This window comes from Diabrotica virgifera, chromosome 1, assembly GCF_917563875.1.
Source record: "Diabrotica virgifera virgifera chromosome 1, PGI_DIABVI_V3a".
Classification (NCBI taxonomy): domain Eukaryota; kingdom Metazoa; phylum Arthropoda; class Insecta; order Coleoptera; family Chrysomelidae; genus Diabrotica; species Diabrotica virgifera.
This window is the reverse complement of record NC_065443.1, coordinates 75,687,245-75,706,992: the sequence shown is the minus strand read 5'-3', so window position 1 is coordinate 75,706,992 and position 19,748 is coordinate 75,687,245. Positions and strand designations below refer to the sequence as shown.

At 32.1% G+C, this 19,748-nt stretch overlaps 1 protein-coding gene across 2 annotated transcripts in view; it reads right to left on the bottom strand.

The window, feature by feature from the left end:
- Positions 1-19,748, bottom strand: part of LOC114330237 (troponin C) — a 164,591-nt gene that overhangs the window by 120,353 nt on the left and 24,490 nt on the right. For both annotated transcript variants that reach the window (XM_028279560.2, XM_050641701.1), the window contains exon 3: positions 11,470-11,613. In XM_028279560.2, the coding sequence (XP_028135361.1) occupies positions 11,470-11,613 (144 nt within the window). The remainder of the gene's footprint in view (positions 1-11,469; positions 11,614-19,748) is intronic.

Genomic DNA, 19,748 nt, shown 5'->3' with positions numbered 1-19,748 from the left:
ATTTTTTGTCGAAAAACGACGTTCTTTAGAGTTTCTACGGTTCCTCACGAGAAAAGTAATTGCGGGTCGACGCTTCAGTTCATAAAACGCACATTTTTTTTTTCTATATTAATAAGTCCAAAAGTATAATATATATGAACTATTTAAAAAGTGAGTACAACTAATAACTCACTTTTGTCTCTGTTCTCAAAAATTTTAAAACACAACTTGACAAACATAACCATAGCAAACCATAGCGGCGCGACAGGCGCCATATTGGATAATTTTTGACATGTCATTTGAACACCCAATCACAGCAAACGTATAACGCATCTGCGCCCAGCACCAACATTTTTTATGAAATCGCGCACATTTACATTCACTCCCTATCACGCCTAAAGAACTTCAAAAACTAGTGTTTCATGATTGTACGAACTTTATATTTTTAATCTTTGTAAAATGTTATGTTTGTGGTAGTAGTCACATTCTAAAAACTAAGAGTATGGAACAACGTAATGCTGAAAATGTTAAACCAGTTAGAGCGGATATTTCGCTTATATTTCATTTAATAGCCAATAAAAAGCTTAAGAGATTTTACCGCCTAGAGTACATTTTCAGTGTACAGGGCGATATTTGGAATAATGCTCTTTGCTATTTAGAAATTCGACATTTTATTTTTCATCACACCTACTAAGCTTCAACACCAAAACTATTAATGATATTATCATACAATTTCTTAAAGATTCTAAAATAAAAATTTAATATGACATCTTCAATCTTCAACTTTCAAATAACTGTGGCAGAAAGTTTATCTAATGCCATCCCCTCTTTGTGAACACACACACACACATTTTGTTTTTCACGTCCGAAATCGTTCTCAAAATATAAAAAATTGCCACATTATAATAAACCACAGGAATAGTGCTGCAGAACAGTATTAGGTTTGTTCGTAGAACGATCAGCAACCGCTACCAACCATCAGACGCATGCGTATTCCTAGTCTACGATCTCTAACTGTTAACTGCGCATGCGTCTGATAGTTGGTAACGGTTGCTGATCGTTTGGATCGTACTACGAACAAACCTGTTTTAAATGGCAGCATCGCATGGCCCCTTAACAAATATTAAACAAAAAACAAATACTAACAAATTCGTTTCCTAGGTTCTGTTAGTCAAATTAATTTTAATATCAGTACCTGTAGACTTTTAGATAGACATTTACAGGAGAATGTTCTATGTTAAGAATAAAATGGAGGAAAAATTACACCTTTTAATTAAAAATGATACATAATTTGGCATTTTCCAAACTGTATGAGAATAAAATTAGCCAAAATAAGACCTAATTTATCATATAACGCCTTTCACACGATGTTGAGTTCAGTTGCTGATATGTTTTGGCTAAGTTCCACTATCTTTTGTCCCAGTTGATCCAAAGAATCTTTCAAAAATAAAAATCTAGGGGTTAGGTCTGGGGACCGAGGGGGCCATTTTATTGTACCTTGTCTACTAATCACACGTTCAGGACCAATTAAATCTAAATAATAACTTACGGCCTGTTCATTATGTGTAGGACAGCCGTTTTGTAGACCAAATTTTGTTTATATACTGCGCGTCAGAGAAAACGGGCACCCCAAAAAATGGGTCAATTTTGATGTCTCGTAACTCCTAAACCTGTTGTTCGATTTAAGTAATTTTTTAAAATGTTATAGCCTTATTCTTTAACAATGTCGCCGTTATAAATTTGTCGCTAAACAGGTAAATTTTTATTATATACCGGGTGTACGAATCAAACTGTGTTTTTTTTTCTCAAAGTTCGCAACACCCTGTGGAATAGTCTGTCTAGCATTTATAAAATACTGAAATTAATCTGATCTCGCTGTTTCGCAGTCTTCTTTATTGTTTTTTTGTATAACTAATTTTGCTTGTCGTTTCCTTTGCTTTGCTTTTTAATTCTTGTCATCTTTTTCTTTTGTACTTTCAGGTTAAATTATAAGGTTATTATTATCCTTGCATCTAAGGTCCTTATACAGATATTTTAAAGATTGTTTTAGCTTGATATATTTGTTATGTTATTCGTCATAACCAATAATACCTAATTAATGGATTCGACCGTTACTTGATGGAAGTTCATTTAATCTAACAATAAAAAACTGAAAACTTTTGTTTTCAGTAAACCCACCAGACTCCATAAAAAACCCAGTACCTTCTGGTCTATTACATATACAGGCAAGATATCAACAAAAATAGCAAAATACATAAAAAAGAAAATAAAGGACCAGCTTTCAGAACCAGCAACAACTTAAGTAAATACATTAAGAGCAATAAGAGCCGAAAAAGAAAGCAATTACAGAGTGATGTTTACAAACTGACATGTGGTGACTCTCCAAAAACTTACATAGGTCAAACTGGCAGAACTTTTGACAAACGGATAGCAGAACACAAAAGGGCTATATTCTTTTAATGAACAATTTCAAATTCTTCATATTCCAAATAAAGGCCTTAAACTATCTTTATTAGAATCTATGGAAATTAATAAATTGAAAAATTCAGATATAATTCTGAATAACCAACTTAACCCTGGAAGATCACACCTATTTTTTTTTTACATAAACCGCACACATGGGTGTATGATACCCAATGATTTTTTGTGAAGAAATAAAAAAAAGTAAATATTTTATGATTTCCAGAGACTCTCTAATCACTATTGAATACATACGAATAATTAAATCAATAATTTTATTTTTTCTCTCTTAATTGTAGTAACAGAAAAGAACAAAATATTAAAAATACCTAAAAATAATTAAAAAACATTTTCTAAAAAACCGGAAACATAATTCAAAATATTTTAATTTAATTTAACAACAAAATGGTCTTTCTAACTAAAATATAACACCTTTTGATTATAGAACTCATATTCATTCTTAGCCAGGTATTTCAGTTTTACTCATTTTAGTAACTACATTCATAAGACAGTGTGGCTGTATGCTCCATGCATTATGCTTTATAGTAAGCCGAGCATGCATGCTTTGCTTTTCCATCTTTGTCTTTGAAGAAATAACACCTAGTTTTCTTTACTAATTTTGTGGGATGTTGTGTTGTTAGGTCATTAACTTGAACGCACACTTGATCGCAAACCTCACACATGGGTGCTACATACCCTAGCCTGTATTCAATAAATTCTCGTGATTGGAAATATTGCTCAAATGAGACCGCAACTACACACCCGTCCTTGGCAGACTAGAGATTGAATTTACGTAAAGCAGCATTACCATTGAAATGCAGCTGCGCAAGCTACATGCAGTTAAGTGTCGCGATGGGTATCTCACACCCAAGTGTGAGCTTCCAGGGTTAAGACAGACAAACAGCTACCCACTCCTTAACCTATTCAGTTAGAGACTTTAAAATGCGGCATCAGATAGTAAAATAAATCACTTGAGAAAGGCACTCTGCCGAAACAGCTGTAGTGAAATTATTTTGCAATAAATGTTGTGGATGCATTGCAAACAAAATGTTCAGTGTTTTATTGTTAGATAGCCAATAATAATTGGCGCTGGGTAGCAATGCCTCCAATTTATAAACATTTACAAGTCGTTAATAATTTTATTTTAAAATGTTTTTGAAAACGTTTTCCGCATTGGAAATCAAAACCTCAAAAGAAATATAACATGTTATTCTCATTACAATTAATTGTGGTTTAATCCCATACAACATAAAATTTACTTGAATTTTAATATTTATTAGTTGGACCTCAGTTTTAAGCACACTGTATATTCCATCGACGTCAGAAATTAAAAATGTTGTAGTAAAGGAAAAAGTGGCTAATACTTGAAAAATAAGCTGGGAAGCACTGAGAACATAAAAAGCACCATAAGAGAAAATATTGTTCCAAGATGTATGATTTAGGTCTATCGCAAAGATTTTTCTACATCCTCGCAAACGCAGTGTGATTTATAATAGCAAACTTTTTAAATTTATGTTAAGTGGGGTAAGTCGGGTCTCAGTTGACTGGGAATTAAACTCTAAGCGACACACCATTATTATTCCATTAATTATGAAAGAGCTCTCGAAATTTGCTTTTTAAATCTTTCTCTGAGGATTTCAAATGAGATCAGTCTTGCATAACGAATCATAAGTGTTGGTGGAATGGCTGCAGAAATAGAAAAAAAAAATAACTAAAATTCTGGGGCTGGGTTTAGAAAGCTAATAGATGAATTTAATTTTAAAAGTTAGTTACTCTTTGAATTATGAATGAATGTGGACAGTATTCATATAAAAGCAATTTACCGTTTGATATTTGACCTCTACTTTGAAAATTCAAATTACTGGTCCCGAATTTCAAGATTGAATGCAAAATTAAACAAGCCAGAGTTGCATTCATACAAATGAAAGAACTACCATGGGACCAAATATCAACTTAGGGCTAGGAGACGACTACTTAAATGCTATACTGAGCCAACTATGTTATACGGAGCGGAATCATGGACTCTTACAGTTCCAACCATGAACATAATAAAAGCGTTTTAGATGTGGGCTTACATCTCAAACAAAATCTCTGTGGAATTTTCTAGAATGGCCATATACCAATTAGACAGCTTCTCAATTGTCTAACCAAAGAAATAGAATGGTTCAACTCAACACGCCACAAAACATTATAACTTGTCAAGAATTTGAAATTGGTCATTAAAAAATGATTATGATCTAGAAGGATTATATATGTATATTACCGGTTTACGACGTTCTCCGTCTTCCGATACCCGTTCGTCAGTCCTCTCTGTCCGCACATTGATCTACTTGCAGACCTCTTTCATCCATGGCTTTGTTTATTCCTGAATGCCAACTTTTCCTCAGTCTACCTCCTCTTCTTCTACCTTGCGGTCTCCAGTTTTGGACTTGTTTTGGGATTCTGTTTTCGTGCATTCTTTGTACGTGACGAAACCATCGTAGTAGTATTTCGTTGATTTCGTCATTTATTGTATGTGTGACCTTCATTATTTCTCGTATCCGTTCATTGGTAACATGTTCTCTTCTTGGTCTTCCTGCAGCTCTTCTCCAGAAATCCATTTCGGTGACCTCTAACTACTCTAACATTTGTTTTCATTTTTCCTTCATACACCATATTTCGCAGCTGTATGTTATAATGCTTTTCACTGCAGCGTTATAGATCTTTTTCTTGTTTTGGTCATTTATCTGCTTGTCCCAGAGTACTGAGTTTAGGAGCGTAGTTGCTTTAATGGCTCCGTCCAGTGTTCCCTCATTCGTGATTTTTATACCCGGGTATTTATATTCGTTACATTTACTCATTCTTTCTCCTCCTTCTACCATCAAGTCTTCCACCGATATTCATATATTTGGTTTTTCCTATGTTGATCTCTAGTCCCCATGTTCTGTATTCCTCTATTAGCTTTCTTGTCATGTTACATATATCATCGTAGTCTTGTGCGATTAGTATTTGGTCGTCTGCGAAACAAAGAGTATATAGCAGGGGTGGCCAAACTGCGGTTCGCGAACCACATGCGGCTCTTTGAAGGATTACTTGTGGCTCTCGATTGTACCCGAGTTATTTTTTAATTTTGTATTAGATATATGATTTAAAAACATTATTATCGTTCCATATGTGTTTCAAAATGTCTTTTAAATTACTGACAACAAACATGAAAGACTTTGTAACAAATTCCATTTCCATCCAAAATAAGAATGATATGACACATCGAAAACTGCGCTAACGAACATTACAGAAGAGCAGCGCAATGTTAAAGTCAGTAATCAACCGAATCCAGACCGATTTTTGTATAATTTTACTCGACTTAAAAAAATTTGTTAGAATATTAAACTAGAAAAACTTAAAGAGTATATAAAAAAACCGGAACGAATATTGACCGAACTCCAAAATAGATTTCAAGACTGAAAATATGTTAAATCGTCTCTTCATATTTTCTGAATTCATTTGAATTGAACATACATAGTTCATAAGGTGAATTTTTTATTATTACCAATATATGGCCCAAACAACATCTAGAGAATTAAAATTAATAGATACGCAAGACGATCAAGCTCGAAAATAAAACTATAAGTCGACGCAGAATAGCTACCGAATTTTGGAAATTTGTACCAGAATCCAAGTAGGTGCCCTAAAAAAGGGTGCTTGTCGAATTATTTCCATATTAGGAACCATGTACTTGTGTGGACCATTTTATTCCATTTTATAATTCGTGAAATCCTAAGACCTATCAGTATTAACTAATCAGCATCTAAAAGAATTACTGAGAAGTACTGCCAAATATTAATCACCAAATTGTAAAGAATTATCAAAAGAAGGAAAACCAAAATGTAATTAAGTTTTAATATTTCGTAATTTTATTTTGGTTTTCAGTAAGTAAAAGTTCTGTTAAAAAAAATTGTAAATACCTTCTTTACATACTTTTTGAATACGTATTTGATTGCGGCTCGCAAAAAACTTCAACTTGTGAAAAGTGGCTCGGACTATTAAGGAGCTTGGCCACCCCTGGTATATAGTGTAAGGTCATTTAGTGGGAGTTCCATGTTCTTGAATTTCCGTTTCCAATTTTTAAGAGCTTGTTCCAAATATATTTTAAAAAGTGTTGGAGAGAGGCAGCATCCTTGATTAAGCCCTTTATTTATCAGAAGTCCTTCGGTGAGTTTGTTTCCTTATTTAATTCTCGTGGTAAAATTCTCGTAGTAAAATTTTTTAATTATTTTTATCATTTCTATGTTTATATTTGTATTCTCCATTGCCTCCCATTTGTACTCTCCATTGCCTCCCATAACTTTACCAAAGGCACATTGTCGAATGCCTTTTCCAGATCAATATAATATACGAAATGAATCTCTTGGTTTGATATAGAAGGTAAATTGCGTACGTAAAATCTGTTTTGCTATTTTTGAAATCCTTTTGTGTCCTGCCATACGTTTGTTAAAGGTTCTACCAGTTTGACCTATGTAAATTTTTGGGCAGTCACTACATGTAAGTTTATACACCCCACTGTGTAGGTGCTTTTTCTTTTGGCTCTAATTGTTCTTAGTATATTTGCTTAAGTTGTTATTTGTGATATTCCTTTCTTTTTATGTGTTTGGATATTTTAGTTGGTATTTTTCCAGTATATGTAATCTAGTAGAAGGTACTGGATTTTTTCTCTGGTGGTGCACAGAAAAATTTCATGGCTGTCTTATGCAGTTTTAGGTTAAAAAATTTGTTTATTATTTGTTCGTTGTATCCATTGTTTACTGCTATTTGTTTAAAGGTATTCAATTCTATCTTGAAATTATTTTTGACATGAGAATTTCTGTTAACATATAGAACATGCTATGGTAGGATGGCAATTATGCCAATGTTGTGTAGGATGGGATGATGAATTGTGTATAGTTTAGGGATGGGAAAACCTACCGGTTATAACCTAAAACCGGTTTTTTACTTCGCAATTAACCGGTTTTGCCGGTTGTTTTTTTGTCACGGTTATAAACGGTTTTTTCTTTTTAATGTAATAACCGCTGAAAAACCGTATATGTTATCTTAGATAATAAAACCTTAGTAGTTACCGGATAATAAAAAATAATGAATTCCGAGAAAAAATACTGTTTGTTTAAATTCATCAATAATTCTTGATTTGTTTAATGTTTATATTCGTTAATGACTCTCACGCTAACTGAAATATGTTTAAAACGCTCACTATACTGCTCGCGAAGTCGATCGAAGTTCAGCGAGTACGAGAGTGTAGACAGGCACCTATCACAGGCAGGTGGCGGTTTTTGCGATCAAGTCAAAGGAACCGAAGTCGATATCGCCCCGCGTGAATGTGTTTCTCGCGAAGTTGAACGAGTGTGTAGTGACGGTACTTTGGACCTCGGTCAACTTTCCCGAAGTAACTTCGCGAGAGTGTGGTGCGTGCTTAAGAAATGTGATAAGCTGAACTAGCTATTTTGATAAACTTGAGAATAAGCAGGTTATGTTTGTTGAATTGGAGATCCTATTAAAAACAGATATCGATAGCTTAACTTGCACAGCGGCTAACTCCGTTTTTTAAAACTTTACAGGAACACAAAAAACTTCTTAACTCCTCAATTCACACAGTAAATAGTTACGTTAAAAATGGACAACTCCATCATCAATATATTATGTTATAACTAGGATATTTCTCAGAAAAAGTTATATTATTTCATTAAAACTACTTACCGCCACTCTTATACACTGTATCGTTATCAAATCAGCTTTATTTTATCTGTTAATTCACAGTTTTCTAAAAAAGACCGCGCACTTAAAACGTGGCAATTTGTTACTCACCGTCAAGTACAAATAAACTGGCGGTTGACTTTGGAGTTAGCCACGTTTCGGAGTTGTTATGCGTTATGCTAGTGTTAGCAGCTGACCGTTTTACGTGTTCGCCGTTTTCTCCGTAATTTTAAAAACTAGGGAGATATTTTATTGAACATAATGTGAGAGACAACTAGACGCAGTCAACAACGCCAAAACCTGTATTTCGGTAAAAAAAATGGAGTTAGCCGATTTGCAAGTTAAGCCGTCGATATTAAAAGATATTAGTATTATTACCAATCAGCTGTATGCTGTGCAGAATGTGCAGTCATAGTTGTATTATTTATAATAAATGCTATACCCACACAAACGAACCTGTGGAATGACTTTAAAAAATGAGAAAAATAAAATAGTTTTGTGTATCTTGTACAAATTGTGATTTTTTTTTCGGATATATAACATATTTGCAAAACATTTAGGACAGTAATACATCCAGTTCAGAATTTTAACAATGATTCATTATTTGTTTTTACTAGTTTTACTATTTTTGATGTTACATTTTTGTTTTTATAATTAATGTACATATGTATAAACGATATAGTCTTATTTACTTCATATTTACGTTTATACTCTTATAAATAAGTACCTAATTTCACTACTTTTGTAATTTTCAATTATTTGGTATTATGTATTTGGAAGCGAAACTTTCATTGGGTTAGTTTATTAGTATAAAGGGTGCAACAAAAAAGTTGGTCATAAATTAAATCACATATTCTGGGACCAAAAATAGATCGATTTAACCTAATTTACCTTAGTACAAATGTGCACTTAAAAAAGTTACAGCTCTTTGAAGTTACCAAATGATAATTGATTTTTGAAGTTAACTTGTTTACGCGCTATATGAGGGTGAATTTTTATATATTGAAACCTACCATCCCGGCGCATGCGCATTATAACTTTGTTCTGATTGGATGTTCAAATGACATGTCAAAAATTATCCAATATGGCAGCTGTAGCGCAGCTGTGGTTTGGACGGTTGACGGTTTGGTTATGTATGGTTGTTGAGTTTTAAAATTTGTGGGAAGAGAAACAACAAAGGTTAGTTAATAGTTATACTGCCTTTTTAAATAGTTTTCATATTATATTTTTGAAGTTATACTTCAAAATGTTTTAATTTATGTATGTATCAGTCCAGAAAAGGTGTGGAAAGAATATATTAGTGTTTTTAAATATATTTTTCTACAAACGTGTTAAAAATGCAATTTTTAGGACTCCATAGGAGCGTTAAAAATGCTACTTTAAGGCACTAGTGCTTTAAAATTTTTAAGGCACTGCAGTTAAAAGTGAATTGTCAAATTTTGAAACGTCAAAATATTTATATTTCATTTATTAACATTAATATTAATAATACAACTTGCGCAATTTGAAAAAGGTGGTTTAAAAGGTTTTTTATTATAATTTTGTGTCTTTGGATTTGTCTTTCTTGGGCATAAAATAATAAAACATCTATTTTTATATTTCACTTGTCACCGTGATGTATAATTATGTATATCTGAAAGGTAAGTAGCATGCGGCTGATGGCCTTGTTGGTAGAGCATTGGACCAGAGATCAAAAAATCGCGAGATTGCGGGTTCAAATCCCGGACGATTCATATTTTTTCTTTTTTTTTTAATATTTGGCATTGTTAAGTTTTGGTTCATTTTTGGTAATTATTGTTAATTTTTTGTATTGTAACTGTTAAGTAGGTATATTTATTTCGTTGAAATTATATTATAATAACAGTATAACTTCTTACGTGCGTACAAAGTACACACACATTCTTTTCTTTCCAATACATATATCAAAAGCCGTGAGATTTTATATTGAAAATAGACATTATGGAGTATCACAAACTAAAGTGCAATGTATGTAAATGTGACGTTGTAACTTATTGGGTATTGAATATTGATTCAAAAAACCTAAAACCGGTTTTTGGAATAACCGGTGTTTTAAAAAAACCGGGTTAACTGAAAACCGGTGTTTTGTCAACAACCGCCATCCCTAGTGTAGTTGTATCGGTATGCATAGGTTTATGTAATACGGAGAACTCATGTCATGTTTTAAAGTCTGATAACAAACTTTTAAATCTAAAAAATTTATGGATTGATTCTGTTCTGTTTCTATTATAAATTCAATTCGACTATGAAGTATATAGACACATAGTAAAATATAATTACTTGAGAAAGATACTCTACAGAAACAGCTGTGGTAACATTAATTCGTAATGAATTATGTTTTAAGTCTTCAAAACAATAGTTTCCAATGTTTTATTGTTAGAAAAACATAATTAGCCCCACAATAACGTATTTGAGCGAAACATGGACGCTAAATCAGGGGGAAGCAATAAAATTGCTGGTATTGGAACGAAATATACTACGGACTATCTTTGACATAATCAGGAGCTCCAGACACTCTATAGAAATGAAAATATAGGACCCTACATCAAGGTGAACTAAAATGACAGGCGGAACATGTACTAAAATCTAGTGATAAAAACTCATCAATATAACATTTGGAAAAACGCACGATGGTAGAAACTCAGTTGAATTCCAAAATAATAACAACCAATCTACATAAAATGAGAGTGCAATTAAAGAAAAATGAAGAAGAAACAGTTGAGGAAAATAGTAAAGCGACTAAGACTCTGGAGTTGTAGAACAGATGATAATGATGATGATATAACTCTGTAATAGAACTTCACGTTCCATTTAAAAAATATTTGAGAAATAAATTTACGTTGTTGTTTTCACATTGTTAAAATGGTGTAAAAATTACAGTAATGATATAAAACAAAACGTGCCTGTGTCAATAATACGGTATCCATCAGTATAAACAGTACCGAAATTTAGGCGGCTCTATTTGATTTGGCTTATTTGTCAGTAACTTTAATTATAAATAAGGCTAATAAAAGCGAGATTTTTCAAAATTTTCTTATATTTAGTCATGTTTAATTTTCAAATTTTCGCACCCTTATTTCATTTCTTTGTGCCGAAACATCGCTCCTTCTAGCCGGCATCAATAATTATTTATTGATAATATTTATTGATAATTATTTATTTAGTTAAAGGAAATAAAAGACGAAATCAATGGAAAAATTTACAACGGAAATATTTAAAAATATTTAATAAGTAACAAAAAAAATTTAGGATAAAATTCAAAACCAAAAAAAAAAGTTAGGTACTTACTTTCTGGATCTTCCCCTGATAACAAAGCATCTAGTTCAGAATCGTCATAATGATGTCCCAGGGTTGTCAAGATTGTTCTTACTTTTTCTAGGTCGATGTTGCCCTTTTTGCTAGAGTCGAACATGGAGAAAGCCCTTTTTAGCACTAAAATGAATAAAAAAATTTTACACAATTTTATTTTTTATGCCAGTTTATAGTGTTTTTAGTATTTTTAGTTTTTAAGACTTTGACAACTTTAACTGTTTATAGTCTGGGCTGATTATCAGAGAATAGGCCATTTTTGGGAAAAGTTATTTACCAGCAATTTTATTGCTGGAATCGAATTATAAGATCATATATATTAATAATATAGATATGCAAAGTCCTCAGATAGTGTGCTACTTTTTTTATAAACAAAATGGCTCCCGTAAAAATCGTGTTTTTTTCAATTATTGCTCTATAACTCCAAAGATTTTAACTTTACAACAAAAACACTCAAATAAAAATTCACCGTGATTAAATTCTGCATAGAGACGTGTTTTTCCCGATCTGCTCCGACGAAAATTTTCCTCGGAAAATGCGGGTTTTCCCAAAAAAATCTTTAATTTTCAAATAAAGTTTTAGATAAGTAATTATCTACCAATAATTAAATAATTTGGTGACTTAAAACCCTTCTTGGTTTAGATTATAGTTCCAGAAGCTGGTGAAAATTAAACGAATATTTTAGCAACAATTCAATTGTTAATTAATAATTTACGGTCGCAATAATAACCAAAATAATTATGGTACACTGATCAAACTTTGAAATCTTATAAAGATGAGATGCTTATTTAATATTTTGTCGACAAAATATTATTTTTTTATTTTTTTGCATAATCTTTAAATGTTTAAAAAAAATAGTTATAAACAAATTACCGTTTCTCAAAAAGTCTCTATTTTATTATAATTTTAAAAAATAGCTAAAATGCGTATTTCAAATATCTTGAAAATGAATGCTTTAAAACTTTTTTGCAGCCATTTGCAAAAAAGTTATGAAGCAGCAAAATAAACATATGATTACTACGGTGTTTATATATATTTTTTAATTCTTTCAAAGCGTAGAAGTGAGTTTAAAGTACAAGCTAATTATTTACAAAAAAATAACGATTATCAGTTTAATGGTTATATTTTAATTAAAGATTAAAAATATATTTTTTTGTAATTTACACGCGCGAAAGTAGAGTAATACAGTACTGTAGCTATAATTTTCACTCGGAGCGACGATCGGCCGCGCAACGTACACTTTTAATACACTACCTACGCTGCGTGTCAGTCGCTTCGTGTGAACATTTTAGTTCCGACTCTGTATCAGGCCTACTTTTGCGCTAAAAATTACAAAAAAAAGTATTTTTAATCTTGGATTAAAATATAACCATTGCACTAATTTTTGACATTCTTTGTGAGTAATTAGATTGTACCATAGACTCACTTTTAATCTTTGAAACAATTAAAACAAATTATAAACAACGGAGAAAACGTATATTTACTTTGCTGTTTCATAACTTTTTTGTAAATGGTTGGAAAATTTTTTTAAAGCATTCATTTTCAAGACATATGAAATACGCATTTTAAGTGTTTTTTAAAATTAGAATATAATAAACAATTTCTGAGAAATGCTAATTTGTTTATAACAATTTTTTTAAACATTTAAAGATTATGCAAAAAAATGAAAAAATTATATTTTGTCGACAAAATATTAAATAGGCATCACAACTTTATAATCTTTTTAAGTTTGATCAATGTCTAATGATTATTTTGGTTCTTATTGCGACTGTAAATTGTTAATTAACAATTGAATTGTTGCTAAAATATTCGTTTCATTTTCACCGGCTTCTGAATTTATAATCTATACCAAGAAAGCTTTTTTCACCAAGCTATATAATTATTGATAAATAATTGTATGTATACACCGTTCTTAGGCGTCAACGCCCTTCGGTAGGGATCTATGGAGGAGTATCACCAAGCCGCAAGCCCTTATCCCTTGCCGCACCGCTCCTCCATAGGCCGATTCGACGCCAGTTTATCCAGACTAAGCCGTAGACTCTATTGAGCTACTAGATACTACGGCGTTGGCCTTTTATAAATTTCATGACCTAGCTGAGGCTCGAACCAGCGACCGCAAATCGCAAATCCATTAAACTTGTCGATAGACTGAGCCCCAGCCAACTGGACCGTCAAGACCGACTGATAAATAATTACTGGCCCCAAAAAAAAATTGTTAAAAAAATATATTTTGTCGATAAAATATTAAATAAGCATCTCAACTTTATAATCTTTAAAAGTTTGATCAATGTATCATGATTATTTTGGTTATTAGTGCGATCGTAAATTGTTAATTAACAATTGAATTGTTGCTAAAATATTCGTTTAATTTTCACCGGCTTCTGGAATTACAATCTATACCAAGAAAGATTTGATGTCGCAAAGTTATTTAAGTATTGATTAATAATTACTTACCTAAAACTTTATTTGAAAATTAGAGTTTTTGTTAGGAAAACCCGCATTTTCCGAGGAAAATTTTCGTCGGAGCAAATCGTGAAAAACATATCTCTATGCAGAATTTAATTGCGGTGAATTTTTATTTGAGTGTTTTTGTTGTAAACTTAAAATCTTCGAAGTTATAGAGCAATAATTGAAAAAAATACGATTTGTCGACGCCATTTTGTTTATAAAAAAAGTGACACACTATCTGCGGACTTTGCATACCTATATTATTAATATATAGGATCTTATAATTCGATTCCAGTAATAAAATTGCTGGTAAATAACTTTTCCATGAATTTTGCTAATTAGCCCAGAGTATTATATTATTAGATGTAAAATCCTCAAATAGGCGTTTTTTGCTAATTGAAAAAGGCAGCCATCGAATATCTGTAATATTTTCAAGAATTAGTATAAGTGCTCTTGAGAGTTGGCAGAGCCGGATTTAAGGGGTGGCAGGCTGGGCAGCTGCCCGGGGCCCCCACATTCCGGTGGTCCCCACAAAGCCTCAAACCCAAAAAATATCAGCAAATTATTCACATAGAATTATTTTTGTTTTATACAAACACTTGTGCCGGCCACTCTCTAAATTTAGCTGCAAAAGCTGCAGCTGAGTGTTGTTCTGCTGCTACATCATTATCTGATTTCTTAGAAGAACTATAGAAGCATATTATGTATTTTCACTTCCTCTACATATACCTAGATGCAGCTTTTAAACATTTGATCAACAAGTTGTATCTTTAAGCGACAACAGCGCAGACCGTGGCAGAAATATTATTGTTAATAAAAGAGTGGATGGTTATCCAGAAGTGATACCGCAAAAGCACTAGTTAAAGATTATAATCAGACCAAAGTTGACTTATCCAAAATTTCAGAAGCAACAATTTAAAACTCGTAGCGAAACAAATTGTTTGTATAATCGAATGTACTTACTGCAAACAGTCCAAGTCGTATTCTCCAAGATCCAAATATTGCCCTTAATTCAGGAGTGGCAGCACTTAGATTACTTAAAGAATTTATACGGTCAAGACGTGAAAATTTCAAAACATATATGAGACGCGAGGCGCGATGGTAAGCGAAAGTCAAGACTATTCGACACATAGAAAATGACTACGGAATATTCGAGTGACTCCACTGGATTATGGAACATCTCAAGAGACTGAAATGACAACATCAGAGATATTTAGGACTCAAAATTTTATCGCTATTTTAGATCACCTCATTGCCTCTTTAAGTCAGGGGCTTTCTGCATGTAAATGTATTCATTCCAATTTTAGGTTTTTACATCATTTAGATATATTTTGGTCATGCATATATATGTACAATATTTTGGCCATGTTATGCGACACTCAGATAATATACTTCATTTAATAATACAATTCAAGGTAGACAGAAAAAGAGGGGCAGGTCGAAGAAGAACGTCATGGCTTAAAAAACTGAGAGAACGGTTTAACAGATCCTCTACGTCCCTTTTCCAAGCTGCCGTGAACAAAATTGCCATAGCCAATTTGATAGCCAATGCTCGATAATCAAGCACGGCACATGAAGAAGAAGACATCGTGTGGCTTCAGAGGTATCAAAGCTTAGGTTCTGACATCTGTAGCAATGATTTAGATGAAATCCTAGGTGTCGAACTAATACAATGTGTAGAATTTTTCAAAGAGGATATCTGCTCATTAAATATAAGCAAAGAACTTTAAATGTACCGATTACTAGAAGAAAAGAATGTGAATGATGTGTTTCCAAATGTTGAGGTGATACTTAGTTTATATAGGGTGAGTGGGGAGGAATGTGCCAAACTTCAAGATTGTATAATATACGTAAAAGTAATCAAAAATAACTCATATGTTGTTATTCGATTTTCATTTGTTTCCGAGATATGGGGCGTTAAAATTTTTCTTACAAGCTGATGATTTATTTATTGCTCTAAAACCGGTTGAGGTGTGCAAATGAAATTTGGTGGGTTTTAAGACATGGTTGTGCGCATGTTTTGACATATAATTAAGAATTTTATATTTACCATTGGCGCGCATACGGATAATAGTCCCTAATTTTTAAATATAAAAATGGTACGCCACTGAAATATTTCAAATTAAAAATCTTTCTTGAATTCCTCGTTCAATTTTTGATAAAAAATCTATCTTCTCTTTTTTCATGCAACGCTTCGTTTTCATGCAAAAATAAAACATTTTAACGCTTACAAAGTTTTCGACGAAGTTTCTGCATGATTGCGTAGAAACTTATTCCGAATACGTTGTAAGCGTTAAGATATTTTATTTTTTGCATGAAAACGAAGCATCGTTTGAGCAAACATGAAGATAGATTGTTTGTCAAAAATTGAATAGGGAATTCAAAACTAATTTTTAATTTGAAATATTTCAGTGGCGTACTATTATTTTTTCTTTAAAAATTTCAGACTATTACTCGTACGCGCGCCAATGGTAAATATAAAATTCTTAATTGTGTGTCAAAACATGCGCAACAACTATGTCTTAAAACCACCAAATTTCATTTGCACACCTCAACCGTCAGTTAATAACTAAATTGTCAGTTTGCAAGAAAAATTTAAACACCCCATATCTCGGAAACAAATGAAAATCGAATAGCAACATATGAGTTATTTTTGATTATTTTTACGTATATTATGCAGTCTTGAAGTTTGGCACATTCCTCCCCACTCACCCTGTATTTCTGATACCAACTAACTGTAGTGGGGAGAGGTAATTCTCAAAACTTAAGTTAATTAAAAATTGACTTCGGTCTATGATGGGCCAAGAGCGTTTAAATCATCTCTCTCTAATGAGCATTGAACACGATGTCTTAAAGCAATAAGACATGTCCGACATAGTCAAGGAATGTTCAAGTAAAAAATCTCGAAAAGTATCCGGACTTCAACCCTACATCCTATGTTTATTTTTAAAATTTTGCTGTAACAAATTTTAATTTTAAATTTTACTGTATTTAAAAATATAGATATTTATAAAAGTAGATCAACATTTTTTTAATGGTAGGACGTAGGTCCCCCACAACAGTTTTGCCCAGGGGGCCTCCACTGCCTTAAATCCGGCTCTGAGAGTTGGTATTGGTTGCTATATTTATGTGGTTCACTTCATCTGGCAACCAAAGCCTGTTGCGTTTTACCGATTGGTTTTCTACACATATTTCTTTATTTAGTAGGATGAGGGCTGCTTCGTTAATTTTTCTCATTTTTTTCTTCAGTTTCCTTTATTATTATTGATGCATCTTTCCATTGTACACACCATTGTATCCCAAGCATCTTTGCATATCTATGATTTCATATCTCTGATTTTGATGTATGTTTCATGCTAGTTTGTCCTGACGTTTAATGGCCTCGTCGTTTCTCCCACATAGAAATTGTTGCATTCACAGGGTATTTTATAAATGCAGTTTTTTTACATCTCTTGTGTGTTGTTAGGTTTGGCCTCAGACAGGATAGATCTGTGTGTTAGTTGTTTTAAATGTTGTTGTGATGTTGTACTAATTTCCTTTCCTTAATTTTTAATTTATCTGATAAGCCCTTTACATATGTTATTGTTGTTCTCTTTGAGTTCCTTCTTGTTGGTGTTGCTGGTTTGCTTGTGCTGTTGTGTTGTTTTCTTTGGTCTACCTTGTATAATTCCTTGTTAATAAATTACAATGGATAGTCATTTTTTGTTAAAGCCTTTTTATCAGATTTTTTTTTCTTCCTGAAAGGTTTTAAAAAAATGCCTGTCCATTGTAATGACCGACACTTAAAATGCCGACTAAAAGCCTTACATTGGCGTGTTATAGTGACACAGAAGACAGAGAAATCAACTCAACCACCCACATGCTCGTGGTATAGTCATATGATGCTTTGAGGTATATCTTTCTTAAATTTCACCCATCGCCAGGGTTTAATATACAGGGTGTCCCGAAAAGATTGGTCATAAACTATACCACAGATTCTCGGGTCAAAATTAGGTTGATTGAACCTCACTTACCTATATACAATAGTGCACACAAAAAAAGTTACAACCCTTTGAAGTTACAAAATGAAAATCGATTTCTTTTCATATATCGAAAACTCTTAGAGATTTTTTATTGAAAATGGACATTTGGCACTCTTATGGTAGCAACATCTTAAAAAAAATTAAAGTGAAATTTGTGCACCCCATAAAAATTTTATGGGGGTTTTGTTCCCTTAAACCCCCCCCCCAAACTTTTGTGTACGTTCCAATTAAATTATTGTTGTGGCACCATTAGTTAAACACAATATTTTTAAAACTTTTTTACCTACTAGTACTTTTTCGATAAGCCAGTGTTTATCGAGATATTTTGAATATTTGTCAAATCCACCACAGATTTGTATATGGTAAAGTACGATTGTTACTCTGGGCTAATTAGCAAAATTCATGGAAAAGTTATTTACCAGCAATTTTATTGCTTGAATCGAATTATAAGATCCTATATATTAATAATATAGTTATGCAAAGTCCGCAGATAGTGTGCTACTTTTTTTATAAACAAAATGGCGCCGACAAATCGTATTTTTTTCAATTATTGCTGTATAACTCCGAAGATTTTAACTTTACAACAAAAACACTCAAATAAAAATTCACCGCAATTAAATTCTGCATAGAGATGTGTTTTTCACGATTTGCTCCGACGAAAATTTTCCTCGGAAAATGCGGGTTTTCCTAACAAAAACTATAATTTTCAAATAAAGTTTTAGGTAAGTAATTATTAATCAATAATTAAATAACTTAGTGACATCAAAGATTTCTTGGTATAGATTGTAATTCCAGAAGCCGGTGAAAATTAAACGAATATTTTAGCAACAATTCAATTGTTAATTAACAATTTACGATCGCAATAATAACCAAAATAATCATGATACATTGATCAAAATTATAAAGATTATAAAGATGAGATGCTTGTTTAATATTTTATCGACAAAATATAAATTTTTCTTTTTTTTGCATAATCTTTAAATTTAAAAAAATAGTTATAATACGTTGGTTTAATTAGTAAAGTACAAAGAAAGGTTATTTACCAGCAATTTTATTGCTTTAATCGAATTATAAGATCTTATATATTATTAATATAGGTATGCAAAGTCCACAGATAGTGTGCTATTTTTTTTATAAACAAAATGGCTCCGACAAATCGTATTTTTTTCAATTATTGCTCTATAACTCCGAAGATTTTAACTTTACACCAAAAATACTCAAATAAAAATTCACCCCAATTTAATTCTACATAGAGGCATGTTTTTCCCGATTTGTTCCGACGAAAATTTTCCTCGGAAAATGTGGGTTTTCCCAACAAAATCTCGAATATTCAAATAAATTTTTTGGGCCAGTAATGCTGAAATAAAATCTTTCTTGGTATAGATTATAAATTCAGAAGCCGGTTAAAATGAAACGAATATTTTAGCAACAATTCAATTGTTAATTAACAATTTACAGTCGCAATAACAACCAAAATAATCATGAGACATTGATCAAACTTAGAAAGATTAAAAAGGTGTGATGCCTATTTAATATTTTGGCGACAAAATATAAATTTTTCATTTTTTTGCATAATCTTTAAATGTTTAAACGATTTTTTAATTCGACGGTAAGTGAATTACTTACCGTCGAGTTGGAGTACTTACCGTCGAGTTGGATTACTTACCGTCGAGTTGCTAGTAAATGTCACCTACTGACGTAAAATCTGTCACGGTAAACAGTCAAAAATGATCAATCGTGCAAAAATTAATTTTTTATTAATTTAAAATATTATAAATGTAGATTTCT